This window comes from Polistes canadensis, unplaced genomic scaffold, assembly GCF_001313835.1.
Source record: "Polistes canadensis isolate GaletaPanama2010 unplaced genomic scaffold, ASM131383v1 scaffold_38, whole genome shotgun sequence".
In the NCBI taxonomy this organism is placed as follows: domain Eukaryota; kingdom Metazoa; phylum Arthropoda; class Insecta; order Hymenoptera; family Vespidae; genus Polistes; species Polistes canadensis.
The window spans coordinates 942,177-964,926 of NW_014569585.1; the positions used below are offsets into that span (position 1 = coordinate 942,177).

A 22,750-nucleotide genomic window follows, 5' to 3' on the forward strand; every position below is an offset into this window, starting at 1 on the left:
AACAGGCAAGTGTCAGAGAAAGTACAAGTTAACGAATGTTGATGTAGCGAATAAGAAAGAATGTAAGAACCGACGTCGACAAGAAAAATGTAAGAACTTGTAATATATTACAGCCGTAAAGATGATAAAAAGAAGAAAAAAACAGACAAGAAAAAAAAACAAAAAGAAAAAGAAAGATAAAGAGATAAGATGCGAAAAAGAATGCATTTCGGAGAGAAGAGAAAAAATATAATAAGATATACGAGACCCGATTAATTAACATGATTAAAAAACACGATGTTATGGAAGAAATAAGAAAATATTTTGTAAAATAACTCGTGCATCGTTAACACACATTCTTATACGCATTATGAATGAAATTAAATATTGAATGAGCTAATTAATAATCGATCGTTGCGTTCTCTCAATAAAACACAATTTCTAATACTTTTTAAAGCAGAATTTCAACAAATAATGCAACAATGTTTGTTTGTTTTTTTTTTTTTTAATAAAATAAATACGAAGAAAACATTAACTCGTATCGTTGTTTGAATATTTACGCTTTGATCGATCGAAATTGAAAACATTGAAATAAAGTTGATGTATACGAGAAAACATGTCAACAATGTTGAACAATTTTTATACAATTTAGGAATTGAAAATAAAATAAATGAATGATTAATAAATTGTGTAACAGATGAAATGATCGATGAACGATCTCGATTTAGGTTGTATATTTGTTTGAAGCCGTAGCTCAGGTGGCGCTTGGTAGTGTGCAAGGTTATCACGGATTGGTGTTGGCATCAGGCCTTTATGGAGCTTCTCTCGGTGGTGCCCTTTACTCCCTCAAGATGTTGGCTCTCGAAAGAGTAAGGGCAAGACATTTCGCGAGATCTTGGGCTCTCGTTCAAGCAGCGGAAGCTTTACCCATCCTACTCGGAGTTCCTCTTACTGGTAAGTAAATGTTAACACGACTCGAGAGATAATAATAATAATTGGAGAAGGTCCTTGTCAGATAATGAAGAAAATCAAAATTGTGATGTAGGAATGAACAGTTCCATTATTTAATTGAAATAATAAAGATTTAAATCAATCCTGAAAAACAACAACGACAATCTGATTTTCATTTGTTTTTAGCCTAATATTAATAATAAAAATTCTAAAATTATGAGAAAAAAAAAGTTGATAATAGTATGGAAAGAGAAAGAATTTAGATGTTACGTTTGCCAAGTGAGAGACGTAAATAGACGAAATATTCAGCACCGATGACAAAGTTGTTGGTTGTTAATGTGAGCGAAACAAAAAAAAGAAAAAAAAGAGAGTAAGAGAGGGAAGGTCTCTTAACGAGTAAAACTTGAGATATAAGAAGAAGTATCGCAGGAGGTTAAGTACCGTCTCGGTGGGTCTACTAAATTTGCGTTATCACGTAGGTTACATGAATGCTAGCAGCCCAAGGGTAGGCTACTATGCGTGCACGTTGAGTTCCTTGTGCGGCGCCGCGTTGCTCTTCTTGGTTGGTTGGGGTCGACAACCGACATCACCAGTTTTACCCGGGCCACGTTTATCCAGTCTTGGTGCCGTACCACCGCCCTGTGCCTGTCCACCACCACCAAGACCAAGGTTACCCAAATCTCAATCCCTACACGTACCACTCGACGTCGAAGAGAACATGCACGAGAGGGAAAGCGAAAGCATACACACTGCCGAACATTATTACCAACCACAATTTCATACTCCGCTTAGGCCAAGCAAGAGTGTACCAGAAGGTTTGAGTCATCCGCATCAACAGGATCCTTATAGGACGAGACCTAGGCGTTATCGTGACGTTACTGTTATCGAACAAATTACTACCAGTGTTTAAAGGAACATTCCTTGCTAGTAATCTACGTAATTTAGGCTTTTAAACAAAATATCATAAGTGACAGACTATATTTTATGCCTTAACAATTTTGAAACACGATTACATTGGTGGAAAGTTTGTGAAATTCGAAGAATTCATAGGAATTTAGGCAAAGTTTTATGTCAGAATTGAATCTAGATTGAAACACTTCATCATTTGTGAAGAAACGTTCAGTTACGAAAGGAATGCTCGGTCAAAAAATAAATCTATTAATACCTAGGGCTGTCTGGCTTTTCAATCATTAAAAAGGAGCTTAAAATCGATTTTCTATTAAGGCACGTCGATGTCGGCTATTTCGTATGCGTGGATGTTACGTTAACGAAAGACCAAATGTGTTTACATAATCGTTGAGCTCGTGTGTGTATGTGTATATGTATGTATCGTTTAAACGAAATATGTACGTGTATATGTAGAGAAAACGGATCGATCGACGTTTTCCAGGAATAACTCCAAAATAAGGATAATCAAAAATAATTCCTAAATTAAAAAACACATTAATCAAATATCCTATAAAAATAAAACATAAGTTAGATAATTGTAAGACTTAAACAAACAAACAAACAAACAAAATGGAAACTATGGTAGGATAATTAATATTTCGAAGTAAAAAAACAAAAACAAAAGGAAACGTGCTATTCGATCTTCCCGTGGACTTTGTCTTTGTCGTCGTGATAAAAAATAAGGAAGATAAAAAATAAAAATTAAAAAAAATAAAATATTCTCTCTTCTCTTATTAAGAACTCAACCCACGCACGCAAGTGTATCTCTGGTTAATTAAACATTGGATGTAAACGAACTTATCTTATTATTTGTATTTACTTATATCTCGAACGAGCGAAGTGAATCGAGTTCGTAATGAGTCGATTTACATACACATATATAATCGAATACCGTAGTTATGTAATAACACGAAGTACAGAGTGGGCCAAAAGTTCTCTAACGATTTTAAAGATCGACTTTATAGACTTGCATTTAAACTTGTAGTTTTACTTGAAAATTATCTAATGGAGTATTAAAACAAAAGAAATTCATTAATATTTAAAATAATCTACGAACTTTTGTTCCCATCCTGTATAAATTAGACTAAAATATTTATTCCCGTTAACGACGTTAGTTATACTATCACAGACATATACAACTGCGAAAAGGTGAAGAACGATTCCATTGACCGTAATAAAATGATCGAATAATTAGATTTGTTTTTTATTTTCGTGCATGAAACACGCTGACATAGTTTCGACCGAAAAAGAATCTCTGATACCCTGTATGTCATGTACAAAACACATATCGTGTTTAACACTAAACCTATCGACATTTCATCTATACCTATTCCTACCGTGAGCGATCAAATGATCGCTATAGAATGAGATTTTAGCCAATTGGATAGTGAACAGTATATTTTTTTTTATTTACAAATGAATAATGTATATTCTATCTGTTTTTACCGCATTTTTACAAATTACAACAGAACGCGGTCATTTGACCTCACATGGTAGGTTTGGTGTTAATGTCCAGGCAAAGTTCGATGGATCGATTTCTTCCTAATCCTATCCGTGCGTAAATACAATACGTTTCCCAAATGTTTCGCTATTAGATATCAAATGCACGGAGAGAAGCAGTGCAGTGCAACAAGCAAAAGCGTATTATGTTACGTTATACTGTTACGTATAAAATAATAGAAAATATACAATGATCTATATTCGGAGCTGGTCTCTAAGAAAGAAAAAAAAGAAAAAAGAAAAAAAAATTTTACACACACACACAATAAAATATACATCCCACAAAATTGTTAAATATTCTCATTCGCGTTTGAAAAACCTCGCGTACGCGTACTTAGATTATGTGTACACACGTTTGCAGTATTATAATATATTAAATATGCACAATATGAGAACAAGATGATGATGGTGAATGATTTATGAAGAAGAAAATAAAGAAAATATATATAGTTAAGACTGAACGTTGATGAGAAATTTTCTTCTCGCTCCGACGATGAAAAGATTGAAAAAAAAAAAAAAAAATTAAAAAGGGCAAAGAAAAGATTTGAAAAAAAAGGAAAACTTTTAAACGCACTTCGTAGCATGTACGTGCATTTCTTAAAAGGAAATTGATAATAACGATTATAAGATAATTAAAAAAAAAATCCTCCTCAAAAATTATTATTGAAGGTCAATTTGATTCGTCTGATCGATCGTTTGTAAAATTTATTACGTTTTTTGCTGATCTAGAATATAATAATTAGTACCTGAATATTATATATGTATATGTATGTATATTAGAAAGTGGGCCCAAAAGTTTTTAGATAGACTCAAAAGTTCTCAAACAAATTTCAAAACCATGTAAAAACTTTTGATCCACGTAGAAACTTTTGGTCCACCTTGTATTTGATGCTGTTACTATTTACGATACGTTTTTTCGTTGATAAAATTATACAGAATATTGCGTTGTGTGTATAATAAATTATCATCAAGATAACAAATAATAGGAGAAATACGTGGTGCATCAACATAAATCGAAAGAGGCAGCTGTTTTGGATATACATAAACGTAAAGCTCTTTTTTACTTTTTTTATTTAATGTATTCTTCTTCTAATTAATATTGAATTAATATTGTACGATAGCGCGCAGCAGAGCTTTCCTCGATTTACGCAGGATATGTCAAAAATATGATTTAGTAGGGTGAATCGTTGGAATACTGCCAGTTTCTAATGGATACCAGATGTGTTACGGGTTTTTCGATATTCAGTCATATTCATACGGTTTGAAGTCAATAATTGCAATATATACATATATATACACAATTACTTATATATATATATGTATAGACATATGTGCTATTTTCTAATTAAATTTTAAATACATTATTTCACGTATAATTATTACGAGAAATCGTTGTTACGAATTCTCGATATCAATCATTTCGCTAAAAACAATAATCTTACGCTGTAAATATGAATTACAAAATCATGCTAACCTGTATTCCCTTTTTTCTTCTTCTTCTTCTTTTTACATTAACCCTTTCGTATCTCGTATATGAATCGCTAATAACGAAAGGACTAAAAATTACATTGCACTTGACAATTTATAAACATTATCGGGGGAATATGTAAACACATATCTGCTATTCTAATACTTTCTCCCGCGTATCATGTGTATGTCATTATCGAATGAAAATAAATATTTTACGTAAGCCACACACATACACATACACAGACACACATACACACATACACATACACATACACATACACAGATATACTAATATACGTAAGTTTTCCAACAAAATAAAAGGAAAAAAAAGAATAAAGGGTGAACGTTTTTCTATGTGTAATACGAAAATTTAATTGTATAAGTGAACACACACGAGGAGATATATGTTGAATGTTCAATTTGTCTAATTCGTTATCATTGGCATACTAAATAATTCTATAATGTTTATGAAAGAAATATGTTAAAAATTGTTTCATTGATATTAAAAAAAAATAAAAAAGAAATATAACAGATATTTATATAATACGAATAAGAAATAAAGAAAACAAAAAATATACGGATGATCAATTTAGCAAATTAATTCTTAGAACGATGAGTTCTATGCGTTATGCGATGAGACATTAAATATACTAAGTGAGATAAAAGTCACTTTAACCAGAAATTCAATTATACAAGTAATTTGTTCATGCAATGAAGTGCAGTTACAGTTATACAAACAGCCGGTATTTTGGTTTAGCATTTTATGCGATTACTATAGCAACAAAATTGTTCTTAAATGTTTTTGTGCATCTTGAATGAAATTATTTGAGAAATGAGCTGCACACGTTAACCGAGGAAAAATGAATTTTTTCACTACAATAAAAACTACAAAAAAACATAACAGAAATATAGAATTTATAATAACTTATTTTCAAACGAGGAAAGCGACTTTTATCTTACCTTGTATATAAAAAAAAACTACAAATAAAAAAATGTAAAAAAAAAATTTCACAACTTCTATAATTAGTGAACTATGATACAAATAGTGTAAATCAGCTTGTTCCGTTATAATTTCGACTCGCTTAATTAAAAGAAAAGAAAATAAGAAAAAGAATTATCCTAATTAATTCAAAACACATTAATCGACATTATAAAAACATTTATAATCTAAATATAATTACATTATGATCTCAAAACGTCGTCTCTATCGAATCGTATGAATAAATAAATAAAAAAATAAATAAAAAAAAAAACAAAAAAAACTTCTCTAACTTGTACAATCACGATTATAGATTTAGAAATAAACCAATTTTCATCTTTAAACATCGATAATTACGAAACAATAATTGATATCGATATAGAATACGATATACGAGTATGTATGTATTATGTATCGCAATTTCACGTAAATCGATTTAGAAAACAATTCATTATTTCATAACCTTGTAAATAAAAAAAAGCTTGCAAGGTCTCCTGTTACAATACACGAAGCATTTTGTAAAGTTTTATATATATATATATATATATATAGTTCTATGTAGTTACACAGCTGGACCAATAAAGTATATATATATATGCATATATATACACATACGTGTATGTATGTATCTTCCTCTACCTATGTATGATTAAATCTTTCGTTAGGGCATCCTTTAGCGCGAATATCGCTCCTTATAAATTTGCTAATACATACGTATTGCCGAATATTACGACCCTCATATGGGTCAGTGGTTCATACGGCGGGGATTTTAATGGACGACCCTTAAATGGTCGCTAGTAACGAAAGGATTAATAGATATATACATTACACTATCCCTTCTATCTGTAATGCATATAACTTCAAAGCACATAGTTGATATTTATCATAATTAATATAAATCAATCTTATGCTTCTTATGCAAAATCTAACGTCACTTTTAACTTTTGAACGCAATAAACGGCTTACGTAAGAATAAATAAAAATATAAATTAGTAAACTATCAGTTTCAAAATTATCTTAATATTATTTCTATTATTATAAAATTATTTGAAAACAAATAATACATACATATATATTTGCCAAATTATACCCTTCCTATTATTTATTATCCATGCAACTTGTAATCATTTTTTCTAGATCATTCACAATTCCTAAATGATTAAAAAAATTAAAAGTTACAATTCAAAAAGAAATTATATTCATAAAAAAAATATAATAATACAAAAATAATTTATTAAATTATTTTAAAATAAAAACTCATAGGCATTTTTTTTCGGTAGTCATTTTTGTAAACATTTTTAAACGACTTAATTTGAAAAATCTTTAACAACGATATAAAAGTGTTTCAGTATAAAAAAAAACATAAAATTATATTCTCACAATACTTATACAAGTTAATAGTTGTAAATATTTAATTAAATATACCTTTTTATATGAAATAATTACAAATAATTCAGAAAAATAAATAACGTTCACGATCTTTCGACTTTGCCGCTTGCAGCACTCCGTACTAAATGTAGTTCCACTGAAGGACAGATGTCGCCACCTTAACAGTCCGTCAATGCAAGTTTTTTTTATTGGCTTGAAAACAAACAAAGAAGAAAGATAATTGGCTAGGAAGTATCGCATCTTATCGACGCCTGTGATTGGATAATTAATTAGCGCAATAATCGCCGCGTTAGATCATTTAGGAAGAAATTAAGTTATTATTCAATTATTTAATGTCTTCAATTATAAGCGACTGTTGAAGGTGAGTTAATTTAAAAAATAGTCTTTTTTAAATTTAATTCAATTAAATAATTCTTTTTTTAGACTTCTTATCTGTCAATTCGCTGCATGAAATGGTTGACAGATATTCAATTATTCAATTATTCAAAATGAAATAATATTAAAATCAAAATTAATCGTGAAGTTATAAATGAATAATCATTTCAAATTTATCATAAATTAAATAATCGAAGTTTATTGCAAGAAATCGTTGACAAGGATTAAATTCTGCAACCATTTAACATTAAATATCAAATGTATTTTTATTGAATCTAAGAAGTATTAATCGTTAAATAATAATCGAATAATTAAAAATTTAAGACTTTCGGTGGACATTTGATTATGGATCTTCCAATAATCTACACAGAAAAATGAACAGCAATGAAATTCATACAATCATCGTAAATTAAATAACAATTGAAAAAAATAAGTAAAGTAAGTACTTTTATTTTTGTAAGATAAGAAATATTAATCGTAAAATAAATGACTAATCAACAATTCCAGGCTTGTAGTGTAAATTTAATAATGGACGTTCTGATTCTTATAATTAGATAATAGAATAATAAATGGCAATAAAAAACCAACGATAATTTATTGTTAAATATCAATCAAAGGTAACTATTCTTTTTATTTAATCGAGAAAATATTAATAATAAAAAAATAAACAAATAATAAAGCTTTTCGCAAATATCGAATAGGAAGCGTTGCGATTGGTTGTTGGTACCCGTGCGACGGACATGGATTTGCTAAGGTCGGAACCAATGAGAGAAGAGTATCGGAACGATGTAACGCAGTGTGAAGTTCGTCGGCGACGGGCGATGGCCGATGGTTGCTGCGACGATCGAATTCTCACGTTTCTCGGGAGAAGTGAGATAGAGATAACTATAGAAAGAGAAAAAGAGAGAGGAACTGTACAGAAGAAGTAGACCTGACTGTACGCCGGTGGTGTGCGATCGGCGCGTTGTCAATTTTGATGACACGCGCGAATGAGTGTGTAAAACAATTCTTAAATTTGGTATCGTCCTTATTATCGTCATCGTCATCATCATCGTCATCGTTATCCTTATCGTCATCGTTATCGTTATCGTCGCGTCACCGTCGTCACCAAATGAGTGTATCTTCCGTAAAAGTCGCCGTACCGTTCGATTCCAGTACCAGTATGTTCTTTGACCACCTTCAATCTAATTCATTCTAAACGGTTTTTTCTCGATATCTGTAAAGACTTAATACGTAACAGGCGGCGGCTCCGGTATCATTTTTTCGTTTGTCACTTCGTTTGTCTTTTTATTTGACAGCGACAACAATAAGAATTCGTTCGTTTAACCTTGTGTTTTTTCATCTCTCTTTCATTCTCTTTCTCTTTCTCTCTCTCTCTCTCTCTCTCTCTCTCTCTCTCTCTCTCTCTCGTTTATAGAAAAAACTTAAGGAAGGAACAGAATACACGCGTATGTGTCGTCAACGCAACGAAACGACGCCCGCGTGTCTAAGATAAATCACTGTGTATCCTAACGTGTATGTAAATCTTCTAAGGACTCTTATTTATATTTTCTGGTCAACGTTGATCCTCGAAGGAAGTATCTACCTTTAGATTATTCATCACTCTATAAGAGAAAGGTAATTTATAATATTTACTTGTATATATATATATATGTAATTAAAATTCTTTCAGTAAACGTCTGTTCTTAAAAAATCCAGACCATGTGATTCGTGTATAGAGTTATACGTATTTATACGTTTTACATTACACGTAACATATTGTATACGTATACAATCGTTTAGTATACATGTGTAACTTTTAACGGTGACGCGGCTCTCTACATAAGAAATTTCATGTAACACATGCAATCTTCGTCTTTGCCTTCTTCGTCTTCCTCTTGAGGTTACGAAAGCTTCTCGAAGACCTTGATTTAAAGTTTTACTCATTAGAGTACGTGTTCACATTAAAGTTTCTATCGTGTCGAAATTCTCATTAAAAAAGCAATCTTATCGAGTGACTAATATAAAAATCTGTGGTGTACCTGTGGTATACAGAAAAAGGGAGTAAGGGAAAGAAGAGAGGAAGAAGAGGAAAAAGAAAGATCGTTTCGTAGCGGTCGATGCGCTCGAATTATTAGCAGGTTCGGTTGATCCACTTAAAATATTTATTTATTCCGTTGCTACACGAAATAATTCCAGTTATTTTCTTTCACCTTAATTAACACTCTGGAATTTTAATTGTTTATGGATTTTTATTGTTATTGTTCCGTTTCTCTTGTTAGATATATTTTATTATTTTGTAATCAATTGCAATTGTCAATTGGTATGTCGCGTATGGCTTGTTATCAAGATACCGTTGGGTACAGCGCTATTCGTTATTCGTGACACATCCCAAGTGTCGATCGCTGGATTCCAATCCGATTAGTATCATGTAAACGCGCCGAAAATTATCAATTCGTGTGATAAACCATACGACGGAAACGAGAATTGCATATCGATCATATTTTTCTTTTATGGCCTTTTTTTATTTTGTTTTTAATAATATTTAAAAGAGTCATTTTATAAGATATAGTAGTTTATTAGAAAACACGTGTACGTTATTAACAACTACATATTTACGACCATAATTATAAGTTTCATTCATTGATTTTTATTTTCAATATATTTTACGTGTAATGTAAAATAGTTCAAGTGGTTTAACCATTTTATAATCCAATTTCGTTTTATTTGCTTAAAGATAATATAAAGTATAACTTATATCTCAAAAAATATGAGACGAGTTTGTTAAAATTAGAATTAATTTTGTATTTATATAAAAAAAAAAAAAGCAAATCTATAGTTAAAATCATGGGTGAGTTGAAAAGTTTTAAATACGTAGAAACAATTTTGTTTCCGTCAGACTTTTAATTTCTTTCTTTTTTAAATAAAAGTTTTTTATTAAAGTTTAAAACTTTTAAACTCACCTTCATAGATATTTAAAACATGTTACTTAAAAGTTATACAGCATTTTAGAATATTGATTATTATTTAACAACTATTTAAATACCTTTAGTAAAAGATTTAAAATAAAGTCATTAATGTTTTCTTCACGTGAAATGCAGTAGCATAGTTCAACGTATGCGTATCGGACGATTATGGGACTTTTATCTTTTCCGAGTAGTAAATTTCTCTTTGCTTACATGTGAGAGAGATAAAAGGAAGGAATAAAACGAGAAGACTCTATCGTTTCATTTCACATTTTCACGGAAAATAAAAACAATTCTTATGTACTATTAAATAATTGTTTCCTGGCATTAACTTTAACGTAGATAACATTATCTTCATCGTTTTCTTTTTAACCCTTTGATTGCGAGCTTTTCTAAGTTGCAGCGTTTCACGTGAACGGCATGTGGCCCGCCGATGATATGCGTCCATAGGCCACACTGATAATTTTCGCCAGACGCATATATGCGCCCATAACAGTCAAAAGATTACATTTTATTATTCAAATAGTAAAGTTAATGTTTTGTGACCGACTTTTCGTAGCTTTATTGTTCATTTTATTTTTTACTTAATATATTCAAACAATTTTTAAAATTCGTAGAAAGTCGAAATTTTTAATGTTTATAGATTATTTTACAAATATATTAACTTAAATAAAACATAAATAAATTAATTTCGATTATCGCATAAGAAGTTCTATATAATCAGTTATTAAATTATTTAATTTCTTATCAAAGTAAAGAATTAATCGATTCATATTTAATTTTTATACTCAAACTTTGACTTTAAGTTATACGTTTTAAAAATAGAAACACGAGAGTAGATCATTGTAAATGCGTAATGAACTTACTTAACAGATTAAATGTAATACCATATAACTTTGAAAACGCATACTTTCTAACATTTATAAATCTATTATTAAAAAAAAGAAAGTTTAATAACGAAAGTAGTTTCGATCGTGTTAACGTATTTTTGTTATAATAAAATTTACGATTAAATAAAGGATTCCAACTTATTCTTCAAATTCGACGCAATACTACTCACTTGATCCTTTTGAAATCCACTTGCGTCGAATTGCATTTCGTCTGTTAATAATCAAAACGTCTTTTATAAAGAAGCAGTAGTAGTAAACTTTTCTTGGTAGATATCTCCAAAAGAAGAAAAGAAGAAGAAAGAAAGGAGAAAGAGAGAGAGAGAGAGAGAGAGAGGAGAGAGAGAATTTCCATCGCAGTTAAAACTGTAATATCTCGCTGAGCTGGTTAAATCCTATTGCACAATAGAAAGAAATGAAATGAACAAAAAAGAAAGCAAACGAAAAAAAAAATAAGAGAAAAAGGGAAGAAAAAGAAAAAGAAAAAATATCTAATAAGAAATGAAAAGAGATACGAAATGGAAGATAGTATTTTATCAACGTTATAACTATGCTGATGGGTAGAAAAATTAGCCATGCACGACGTTTCGTTATGCTGTTAAACTCCGATATATAGTCTCTTTGTTCCACTTCTATATTATCCGTATTTTCTAATATTTTTACTCGTTATAAAACATTTCTATATATATTTTTTGGTTGTTTTTATTTCTTTTTTTCTAAAAAAATTTATAAGAACTTTATTTATACTTCTGTATTTGCATTTGTTAAATATTATTTTTCTCTATCATATGAAAAAATTAATTCTTACTTTGTATACGAAATTGCTACATTTTTTAATATTTAAAAGTTATATATTAAATTAGTACAAGTAATAAGAAGGGTGAAGCTAAAATTTCGTAAATAATTGTACAAATGAAATATTCTTTTTTCTACAATTTTTTTAGTCCAATTATTTTACGGTTTTATTATTATTATTTATTTTTTTTACAATATAAGCTATATTATATAATTTGATTGGAAACGGGAGAGAACAAAATTGGATTACAGAGGGTTTGATGATATCGGGTTTATTTTATTTCGTTCTTTTTTTTTCCTTTTCTTTTAATAGAGTTCGATCAAGGTAACACAAATGTGTATCTCACGCTAAATCTATTCTCAACAATGTGGAAAAGTATGTGCCGGTTTGTGACCCGTATAAAACCGCGTGCGTAATAACGGTATCCGTATGATACTGCGATCTTCATTGTATGAAAGAGAGAAAGAGAGAAGGAGCACCTTCTGGAATAATTTTCCAGTACTAGTATAACAGTACTGTCAAATGTCGAAAAGATAAAACTACAAGAAGACTAGCGAGAACAATGAGAAATGTGTCCGCATACACTTTGGCGAAAGTAGACCTAGTTTTAGCTCATTAGAACCAGACACGTACAAATTACTGTCGAAAACGTGTATACTCTTCTTTCGCATTCAGAGAATATGCAGCAACAACAAAAAATACTTCAAAAGTAGACTCGCATAAATATATTTAATATGGGACCACTTAAAGATACTCGGACCATTTTAAAAATCAATTATTCTTTTCATTCATTTTCTAAACTTGTAATTTTATAGTATGCACCCAAAAAAAAATGTTCCCTTAGAAAATCTGACACGTGTATAATTAATTGTTATTTCATATCCAAAATTTAAATTTGCATATACTATAATATAATTGTATCGATGTAAATTATCTTATTAATAATTTAAAATTCTTATTCATTGATTATTCAATTTCATTCGATCATTCCAATATGCGATAAGATAGAACAAAATTCAATAAAACTGAGCCATGGTCGAGTCATCGACGTGCCATAACTTATTACTTCTCTTATCGGGTGTATAAATTTTACGACAGAAACGTCATCAGCAGGAATATATTCACGTACATTTTAATTATTCATAATGTTGAAAAAAAAAAAAAAAAATAAGAAAATATTCTTTAACGCTAAAATAATCTTTTCGCATCTACGATCGTCGAACAACTTTTGAAATGTTTTTTTTCTACTTTGTACATATTTTTACGTTCATAATTTGTCTGAGATTGATGTCAAAAATGTATAAATATTTATCCTTATAACTTTTTGATAACATAATTTGTATGTGAACTATAAATATTTAACATATTTAGAGAATTTGTTTCGTTCTACGAAACTACCTATACGTGCTTTGAAAACTTTTGAATCGCAATGCAACATTTAAAATACTTTCGTTAGTAAATAAAAATGTGCATGCATTAATTGTTTTATTTTACTTATGTATAAATATGCACTCGACGTTGATTTAAGTATATATAAATATTTATATTCTCGTATTTAATAATATATAATATAATGTATATGTGAAAGGCTCTCTCATATACTTTCAATTTCAATGAAGCTTTGCGTATGTGGAACACGATAGCCTTCGCCAATGAAGATCCTGTTTGACTTATATGATCTCTCTTACGTGTCCTTGCGCATACTTTTACCTGAGAAGATAACAAAAGAGAAGAAGAAAAAAAAACGAACCTTTTCTTCGCATGCATTCATTCACAACGAACATACGCACGCATCACACTTTTTATCAATTTTAATTTATCGTGTAAACGGAATAAACATAATGAGATATCTTCTGAGAACAAATTAAATGTCTAATACAGTAAAGTAAATTAATTTATTTGACCATTTACTAGGTCAGTATTTGTAATAAAATATTTGTATATAATATAATTGATAAATAATCATTAATTATTAAGTATAATATGTACTCAGATGAATATATGATCCTGATCATTTATTTAACAAAATATTGATCAAATAAATAGAAATAATTTTATTTGAACCTTTTTTTAAATAGAATGAAGAAATAAAATATGAGCAGTATATTGTCTAACATAAGTTGTGCAAATAGTTGGATTGAAATGTGAAAAGAATAAATGTGTATCAATGGTTTAATTAAAATGATATTGATAGAAAAATTGAACGTAATAATTCTTTTCTCTCTCTTTCTCTTTCACTCTCTATTGTTGTATTAATTGTATAATGTATATACTATAGCTTGAGATAGATCGATCCCGAGGTCAATAATGAAAATACTTACGTGAACTTTGTTTTAAAAATGGAATATAACATAAAACTATGTATACAGTTATATTCAACAGTAAATTTTTTACAAATATCGTTATTGAATTCCTTGTTGACTAGAAAATACATTATTTAATGGTTCTCTAATTAATTAATATCATTGGCTGCTGCTCGACTGTTTCCTCACCACAATATAATTTCCCAGAGAGTGAATGGTCTCATTAGCTGAACAAGAGAATGAGAGAGAGAGAGAGAGAGAGAGAGAGATTTGCCTTTGCGCGGATCAATTTCCTGCGTATCTACGAAACGCATCCCGTATACAGTATTCCCTTTCGCTTTTTAACAATTACCCGAGATTGAGAGAGACAGAGAGATATTTAGATGTTGCTAACCGAAATGAAAAGAGTACATTTTATGGCATGTGAAATCACGTTAAATATTAGCACATAGTTTAATATTAAACTTACCGACAATTTAACAAGAAATTTTGTATATGTGTGATATCAATTTATTTTTAAATTTAATTCATTTTTTAAACGCTATAATATATATATATATATATAAATGTTGAATATCTTTTTGTTTTAGGAAAAACGGGGATACGCTGTAATAAAATCATGTAAAATTATCTGGAAAGCTTTATTTGGATGATATCAATTGATTGATCGATTTTTTAAATAAAAATAGTAATTATTGAATAAAAAATAAATAAAAAAATACAAAAACAAAAAAGTCGAAAGAACGCGCGTACGTTTTTTCGAAAGGGACAAATAAGGAAAAATTAGGTGATGCACTCAGGATTAAGAGGGTCAGGACTCGAGGGAAAATGTTTCGCTCAAAGATTCGCATTCATACATGTCAAGTGATTCTTTTAACGTCATTGGTATGGTTCCTAGTAGACGTGATGGTACTTATGTTCTATTCGGATTGCATCGGAGGATCCGGATGGGGTTGTTCCGAGACGAACAAGCAAACAATTTCGACGGAAGTAAGTCAACCGCATCCTCAAGCGATTAAAAGAGAAATTGTCGATGTACAACTGTATGATAAAAGAAAGTACAAGCAATCGGAATTACATTTATGGAGGCCTGCTAAGGTCGTTAAAGAAAATAAGGGTAGTCCAGGTGAAATGGGAGCAGCTGTACATATTGCGCCTGAATTAGAAACTAAACAACAAGAGTTATTTAAATTGAATCAATTTAATCTAATGGCTAGTGACATGATTTCATTACATCGTTCATTAAAAGACATTAGACTCGAGGGTTGTAAAACGAAAAAGTACAACAAGTTTCTTCCTGACACTAGTATCGTTATTGTTTTTCATAACGAGGCTTGGAGCACATTATTGCGTACTGTTTGGTCCGTTATCAATCGATCACCTAGATCGTTATTGAAAGAAATTATTCTCGTTGATGATGCCAGTGAACGAGGTACGTCTTATATCTTCTTTTATTTCTTCTATTATTAAAAACTAAAACTCGTCAAATAATACTAAATTTATTTTCATTTACAGATCATTTAAAGAAGGATTTAGAAAATTATGTACAATCTTTACCCGTACCGACGTACGTTTATCGCACGAAGATAAGATCAGGTCTCATTAGAGCTAGACTTTTAGGAGCGAAACACGTGAAAGGCCAAGTTATAACATTTTTGGATGCACATTGCGAATGTACGGAAGGATGGTTGGAACCTTTACTTTCAAGGATAGCCGACGATCGAACAATCGTTGTATGCCCAATTATCGATGTTATTAGCGATGATACATTTGAATATATACCTGCAAGTGACATGACTTGGGGTGGTTTCAATTGGAAATTGAATTTTCGATGGTATAGCATTATTGTTATTCTATTATCTTATTAATTAAATTTCTCTTGAGAGATAAAACGATTTTTTCTATTCATTGTCTAATGGAGAAATTCCAATTAATAAGGTACAGAGTCGCACAAAGAGAAATGGACAGAAGAAACGGGGATAGAACAGCTCCATTACGTACACCAACAATGGCAGGGGGTTTGTTTTCTATAGATAAAGACTATTTCTATGAGCTTGGTGCCTATGACGAAGGAATGGACATATGGGGTGGTGAAAATCTTGAAATGAGTTTCCGAGTGAGTTTTATCCTTTTATTCGTTAGTAAATCAATATAATACTTTGTTTTTAATGTTATATCTCGTGCATTATGTATAATGTTTATTTTTTTTATTTTTATTTTGTATTTTTCTTTTTTTTTTTTTACTAACATGCTGGCTGTTCTCAAGATGAAATTCAACGTTTGTTTCCTCTATTTGATATTACCACAAATGAATTTTCTCTGTAGTTTTTTTCTTAACACTTTCTTTCTTATTTGTATCTCGTTAGACACACTTGCTTATTATAATTAATTGTTCCATTCTCCGAAACAGAGAAATACCGATTGGTAATCAATACGGTTGTATGAAAGTTTCACTTTTATTTCTATTTTTAAATCATAAGTAACTTATAGGTATGGCAATGCGGCGGAATATTAGAAATCAGTCCATGTTCACACGTGGGACATGTATTCCGCGACAAGAGCCCGTATACGTTCCCTGGCGGTGTCAGCAAGATAGTTCTACACAATGCGGCCAGGGTTGCCGAAGTCTGGATGGATGAGTGGAGAGATTTTTACTATGCCATGAACCCAGGTTAGATAAGTAAATGCATAGTTTTATTCACATTAATTAGTATTCCAAGTGACTCAAATATAATACGAATAAGTTTTACTAATAAATGACAACTACTATTACTATTACAAAATTTGTAATGCATGTATGCTGGAAATAATAAGCAGACAGCGATGCTTTAAAATGCAAATTGTCTTTCTAACTCACTTCGACAGAAAAAAAGATTACGAAAAATCATGTCATATATATATATATATGAAAAAAGAAAAAAAGAGAAGAAAAATGACGAACGAAGTTATGTGAAAAATAAGATCATGATATATACAACGGGTATCTGATATAAATTATTGTTAGCAAATTTATTTTGTTAGTGGTTATTTATTTTTTATTTATCTTTTTGTATTTTTTACAAAAGTAAAAAATTTTCTAAAATACTTGTGATAAGAATATTTAAAGTATGATATATTAATAAAACTTTGGAATGATTTTTTACATCTTACACATATATCGTGTAACATTTTTATTTATATCATACATTTAAATAGCTGCATTATAAAGGTATAAGAGTTTTAGTCGATTTATTGCTTATGAATTCTAAACTTAGAAAGTAGATGAAGCGATATCATAATTACATTTGGTACAATATTCAAATTGTTTCTTGTTTTAACGTATCATGTGAACATAGGGAAAAGAAACTATAATAGTTATAAATAATTATGCTTTTCATTTTGAATAATGTATTGATTTATTTGATATTCTAATATGTGTGAAACCGTAGCCTTAACCACTCATCCATCCAGCCAACTAACATTAAAATATTGCTTGCCTTTGATATTTTTTTAGCTATATTATCTAGGAGTCCAGATGGGAGAGAAGGAGCTCAAGAATTTGATAACGTGCATAATATATCTTCTTCTGATTTTCTTTTTATTATGTAATTTTATTGTATTTGCTAACACACTAACACAACTGAGTTGGTTAGATATGGATGTGTGGTGGGACATTGGAAATTGCAACATGCTCACACGTTGGACATGTATTCCGTAAGTCAACTCCATATACCTTCCCTGGTGGTACCAGCAAGATAGTGAACCACAACAATGCGCGCCTCGCAGAGGTCTGGTTGGACCAATGGAAGTACTTCTATTACAACATTAATCCAGGTAGCACTAACACCAATGTCTGAAAAAAAAATAAAACAAAAAGAAAGAGAATTCTTGTACACACAATATATATCTCTATACTTTATGTATACTCCTGGTTTCTTTATTTTGCATGTATCTTTTTTTTGGGCGGTTAGCATGGTCTTGCAACTAACACTATTGCTTTATGGTTTTTTGGAATATCGCTTACTTCTATCAGATACCCGTTCATGTCCACCTTAGGACAATATTTAATTGCAGGATTGTTAATCATTATTTCAATTTCAGCAGCGAGAGGGTATTGCTTTAAACTTGATCGATATAATACGATCTTTAAAAAAAGAAATAAATAAACTATAATATAATTTTCGTTGTCACTAAAATCACGTTATCACTATCGCACAATAATATTTTGACTGTGTACGAGTTTTTACACGAATAAAATAAGAACCATATCACGAAATTCTTTTCACTTTCAAATATCTAATTTATTTTGCTCATTGTCAAATATCTTGATATGCTCATGGTGTATACTATGGTCGTTTTAATGGGCAAATAATTAATGTATTATCACACATGGCAATTTCTTTATTTAGCACATATCTTGACATATTTCAATAACTTATTTTCTACTAATATATATGTTCACACATTTTCATTTAATAAAATCTAATAGAATAACTCTTAATCAAAGCGCTTAAATTTTACAGGTGCGAGAAATGTAGTCGTTGGGAACGTGTCGGAGAGGGTAAAGTTAAGAGAACGTCTTAAATGTAAGAGCTTCAGGTGGTATTTAGAAAATATTTATCCTGAATCACCGATGCCACTAGATTATTATTATCTCGGTGATGTAAAAAATGTTGATACACATACCTGTTTGGATACCATGGGTAGAAGAACGGGCGAAGTTGTTGGTATTAGCTATTGTCATGGACTAGGTGGTAATCAGGTATATTTAAAATTCTAATTATAAAACTGACTTATTTATTATAATATTTACTGACGAATTACTATAATATTTAGGTGTTTGCTTATACGAAACGACAACAAATAATGTCGGATGATATGTGCCTTGATGCAGCCAGTCCGCAAGGTCCAGTTAAAATTGTTCGTTGCCATGGGATGGGTGGTAATCAAGCATGGGTTTACAATGAAGAGGTATAAAAAGATATAATAATATTTTATATTAAATTAATTTATTAATAATTACACTTAAATATAAACATTTTTTAGACGAAGATGATCAGGCATACAAATACAGGCCATTGCCTGTCGAAACCGCGTTCAGGAGATGCCTCACAGCCTGTTCTTGCATCATGCGATCCGCACAATGCTGGACAGAAATGGATTATGCAAAGCAAATTCAAATGGCAAGCCAGCTAATATACATTGAGCTTAAGTGCAGACCTCTATACAATATTTGTTAATATATTTAATAGATTATAATCAAGGAACTGACCATAAGATAAAATCGCGGCAGAATGATAAGTATTATGATTGAATAGAGAACATAGTCGCTGTATTATGTTTAGTCGATTCATCAGATTGACGTAAATTCTCGATGAAATGAACATTGGGAAAAGAAAGTAACTTGATGTGAATCATAATAAGAAACAAATGACTCGCGAGTTAAATAATTCATTTATTTAATAAGATAAATATTAATTAGATTTTACTAAGACCATGGTGTTTAGTTACTGCCATTTCTTATGGTATGCCTTGATTAATGTACGAGGATGAGAGAAGTAAATTTCTGATTGTGTGAGAACGTGCAAAAGTGATACTAAAAAAGAAAAGGAAAAAGAACAAGAGAATGAACTCTTCTTTTAGTAAGCGGTAACAGAGAAAGCATATCAGACCACTGTTATAAATAAATACTTGTTGATAAAAGAAAGAGAGACATATTTGATAATTTGGGATGCGTGCAATGGCAGACGTTTGAAAGATAGTAATCTTATATGTGTGAAGATAAGAAAAAAAACAAATCTAAGGATATGGTAAATTTGTGTCACAACTATGATCGTGTGAATGTTGTTAGTATGAAAGTGAAATTAATGGTGACACTACTGGTTATACTAATTATAGAGAACTTTTATTGTACAATCCATTATTATTAATTAGGGAAGAGCACTGAATCTTTTTATAACGATACTTCTGACAGTTCCTTGCATTTCATTCGTAATTAAGTTGTTACGATGCTTTTGTTTTCAATAAAAGCAAAGATTCTATTAATCTTTTTAACACTAAAGCACGATGAGATTACATTTACAAGATTTTAGTTAAATATATAAAAGATTACCGGCTGTTGTTTGTTATAATCTTGTTATTATATATCTTACATATTCATTTAAATTTATTGACACATGTCTTCCGCATTTTATTAATAAAGACTCCATATTTTTATTGTAATAAAATAAACAATTATTCTTCGTAGATATATTACATTCTGCTTTAGCATAGTTTATCGTTGCTAATGTCACAGTTCAACATACAAAAAATATTACACCATTGGCTAGGAGTAAAAGTAGATGACTTTCAGATTCTGGCGCCCTTCCCTTTGATTATAAATTTCCACGCTACAAAAATTGCAATATTCAGTTGTAGTTGAGACGATGAATTTATTTTTATGTCTGTGTAAGATAATATCTGTACTTCTTATATCTACAATTAGTAACACGTGAGTAATACAATTTTTCTTACATTCTCAACACCTCCATCTACGATGTTTAGAACATGTTGTGTACCATAGTGAAACTTTAATACTTGGCAACATTAGTATTATTAACATATTATATATTTAATCTGAAGGAAAAAAATAATATTATGGTGATGGTACAACAATAATTTATCATTTATAGCCTATATATGTATATGTAATTAGACTTTTAAAACAGCAATGTTTATTTTTGTACAGGATTTAGATTGATTTTATATATTTGAAAGAAAAAGAGAGTCTAACTAAAATTAACGATTTAAAACTATTCAGATTCAGTAAAGCATGTTCGCTGATGTGTAAAGGAAAGAAAAGAAACAAAAATGAAGAAGACAAAGTGATAGTATTTCCATGTCATTGTCATTCCATATATTGCAATCCTAAGTTTTATTTTCTTCTATATACTTCCTAATGTTTGCACAGAAAATGAAGTACAAATTATCATTGTCTTAAATAACAATTGTTTCGTTGCGCATTCACCGATACATTGATCACAATAGAAATCTTTTATCACTTTATTTTCTGTACTTTTTAATGTATTTTTAGCTTATATAAAAACATATGTATATGTATTAATATATATACATATATTTTTAAATGTTAAACTTAATATAGTAACGTACATTACATAGAAAAAATTAGTGAAACAAACTTCCAATTTTTTCATGTTTTCAAATGTTATTTATTTACTAGTATTCTGTCTTAAAATGAATTTGTTCTTTCCTGCAATGTGTTGAAAGTCAGAAGATGCAAATTTAAAGACAATAAAGCAATCTACACATGTTCCATTAAGTTACATATAAATATTAATATTATTCTATACTTGTGAACTGTAAATTATAATATTTAATTTACAAGCCATTTTGAAGTAATCTAGTGTACTTATACTATATTTAATGAGTTGGATAAAAAAAAAAGAAACAATTATCTACTTCATGTGGCCTCATATACTTTGCGAAAGTGTAATTAAAAGGCAGACATTAAAACAAACTTAAGATGAATTAACTCATTTCTAAACGTTTTTTAAAAAATTACAAATTTTCTAATCAGCATAAACCTTTTTTCAAAAAATATATATATATATATAATTAGTTGTTTGTTAGAGATGTACACCTTTGATTTAATTTTTGATAAAAATCGCAAAATTATAAATAATTCTGCCTTAAAAAAAGGTATACGTATCCTCATGTACTACTTACCTATGAAACAAAACGTGTAAAGGATATAATTGATTCGCAAGCTTTTAACTAAATAAATTATTTGTTGTATGCATATCTGTACTGTACAGATTTTTTACATTTTAACTATGATGTATATTCTTTTATATGAATCAATTGATATTTATATTGTTAAAAAAAAAATAGTTTGCTATATATAATTTATACTTTGAATGTAAATAGATAAAAATAATTTGGTTTGTTAATACTCTGATTTTTTGAGTCCAATGTGCCTCAAACGTAGAATATTATAGTATTTATCTGCATAGAGTCGTTGTACTTCATTAAAACTATTTAACTCAAATTTAAAGTTGCATTAATAGAAAGTGATTAAATATATCTGGATTATGATGACGGCGCTTTAAATAAATTGAATTTTATTATGACTATCGAATGACTCTAGACCGTTTGTAACCTATTGTATACTTTGAAAGCTTACCGTTATTTGTTAAATGTTAACGTAAAGATGCAATTTGTAGCTTCAATGTATAGGGTGGTAATTCGTA

General features: G+C 29.7%; 2 protein-coding genes across 6 annotated transcripts in view; both read left to right on the forward strand.

Annotated features, from left to right (window-relative positions):
* The window catches only part of LOC106784628 (monocarboxylate transporter 10-like), a 117,755-nt gene extending 111,666 nt beyond the window's left edge, over positions 1-6,089 (forward strand). The window contains exons 10-11 of one of the 2 annotated variants that reach the window (XM_014744379.1): positions 727-933; positions 1,410-6,089. In XM_014744379.1, the coding sequence (XP_014599865.1) occupies positions 727-933; positions 1,410-1,840 (638 nt within the window). In that variant the 3' untranslated portion in view covers positions 1,841-6,089. The remainder of the gene's footprint in view (positions 1-726; positions 934-1,409) is intronic. The other variant, XM_014744380.1, reaches the window with a different exon arrangement.
* A 2,203-nt stretch (positions 6,090-8,292) lies between these two features.
* Positions 8,293-21,130, forward strand: LOC106784650 (polypeptide N-acetylgalactosaminyltransferase 5). Of its 4 annotated transcripts, none has more exons than XM_014744429.1 (9): positions 8,294-8,751; positions 9,009-9,208; positions 15,113-15,954; positions 16,038-16,356; positions 16,461-16,638; positions 17,013-17,193; positions 19,025-19,263; positions 19,338-19,472; positions 19,548-21,130. In XM_014744429.1, exons 3-9 carry the CDS (start codon positions 15,351-15,353, stop codon positions 19,695-19,697), a joined length of 1,806 nt encoding a protein of 601 aa, XP_014599915.1. In that variant the 5' UTR covers positions 8,294-8,751; positions 9,009-9,208; positions 15,113-15,350; the 3' UTR covers positions 19,698-21,130. The 4 variants fall into 4 exon arrangements, with proteins under 4 accessions (XP_014599916.1, XP_014599915.1, XP_014599917.1 ...); XM_014744431.1 differs by having other exon boundaries at positions 8,294-8,609; XM_014744432.1 differs by having other exon boundaries at positions 8,294-8,584.
* The last annotated feature ends 1,620 nt before the right edge of the window (positions 21,131-22,750 follow it).

What these genes read in the sequence shown, in the direction of transcription:
- LOC106784650 (XM_014744430.1), top strand. Translation starts at nt 15,351, where the DNA reads ATGTTTCGCTCAAAGATTCGCATTCATACATGTCAAGTGATTCTTTTA. An exon ending in TGGAAATTGAATTTTCGATG is followed by an intron (nt 16,357 to 16,460) that starts GTATAGCATTAT and finishes CCAATTAATAAG; the next exon opens with GTACAGAGTCGCACAAAGAG. An exon ending in CATGGGTTTACAATGAAGAG is followed by an intron (nt 19,473 to 19,547) that starts GTATAAAAAGAT and finishes AACATTTTTTAG; the next exon opens with ACGAAGATGATCAGGCATAC.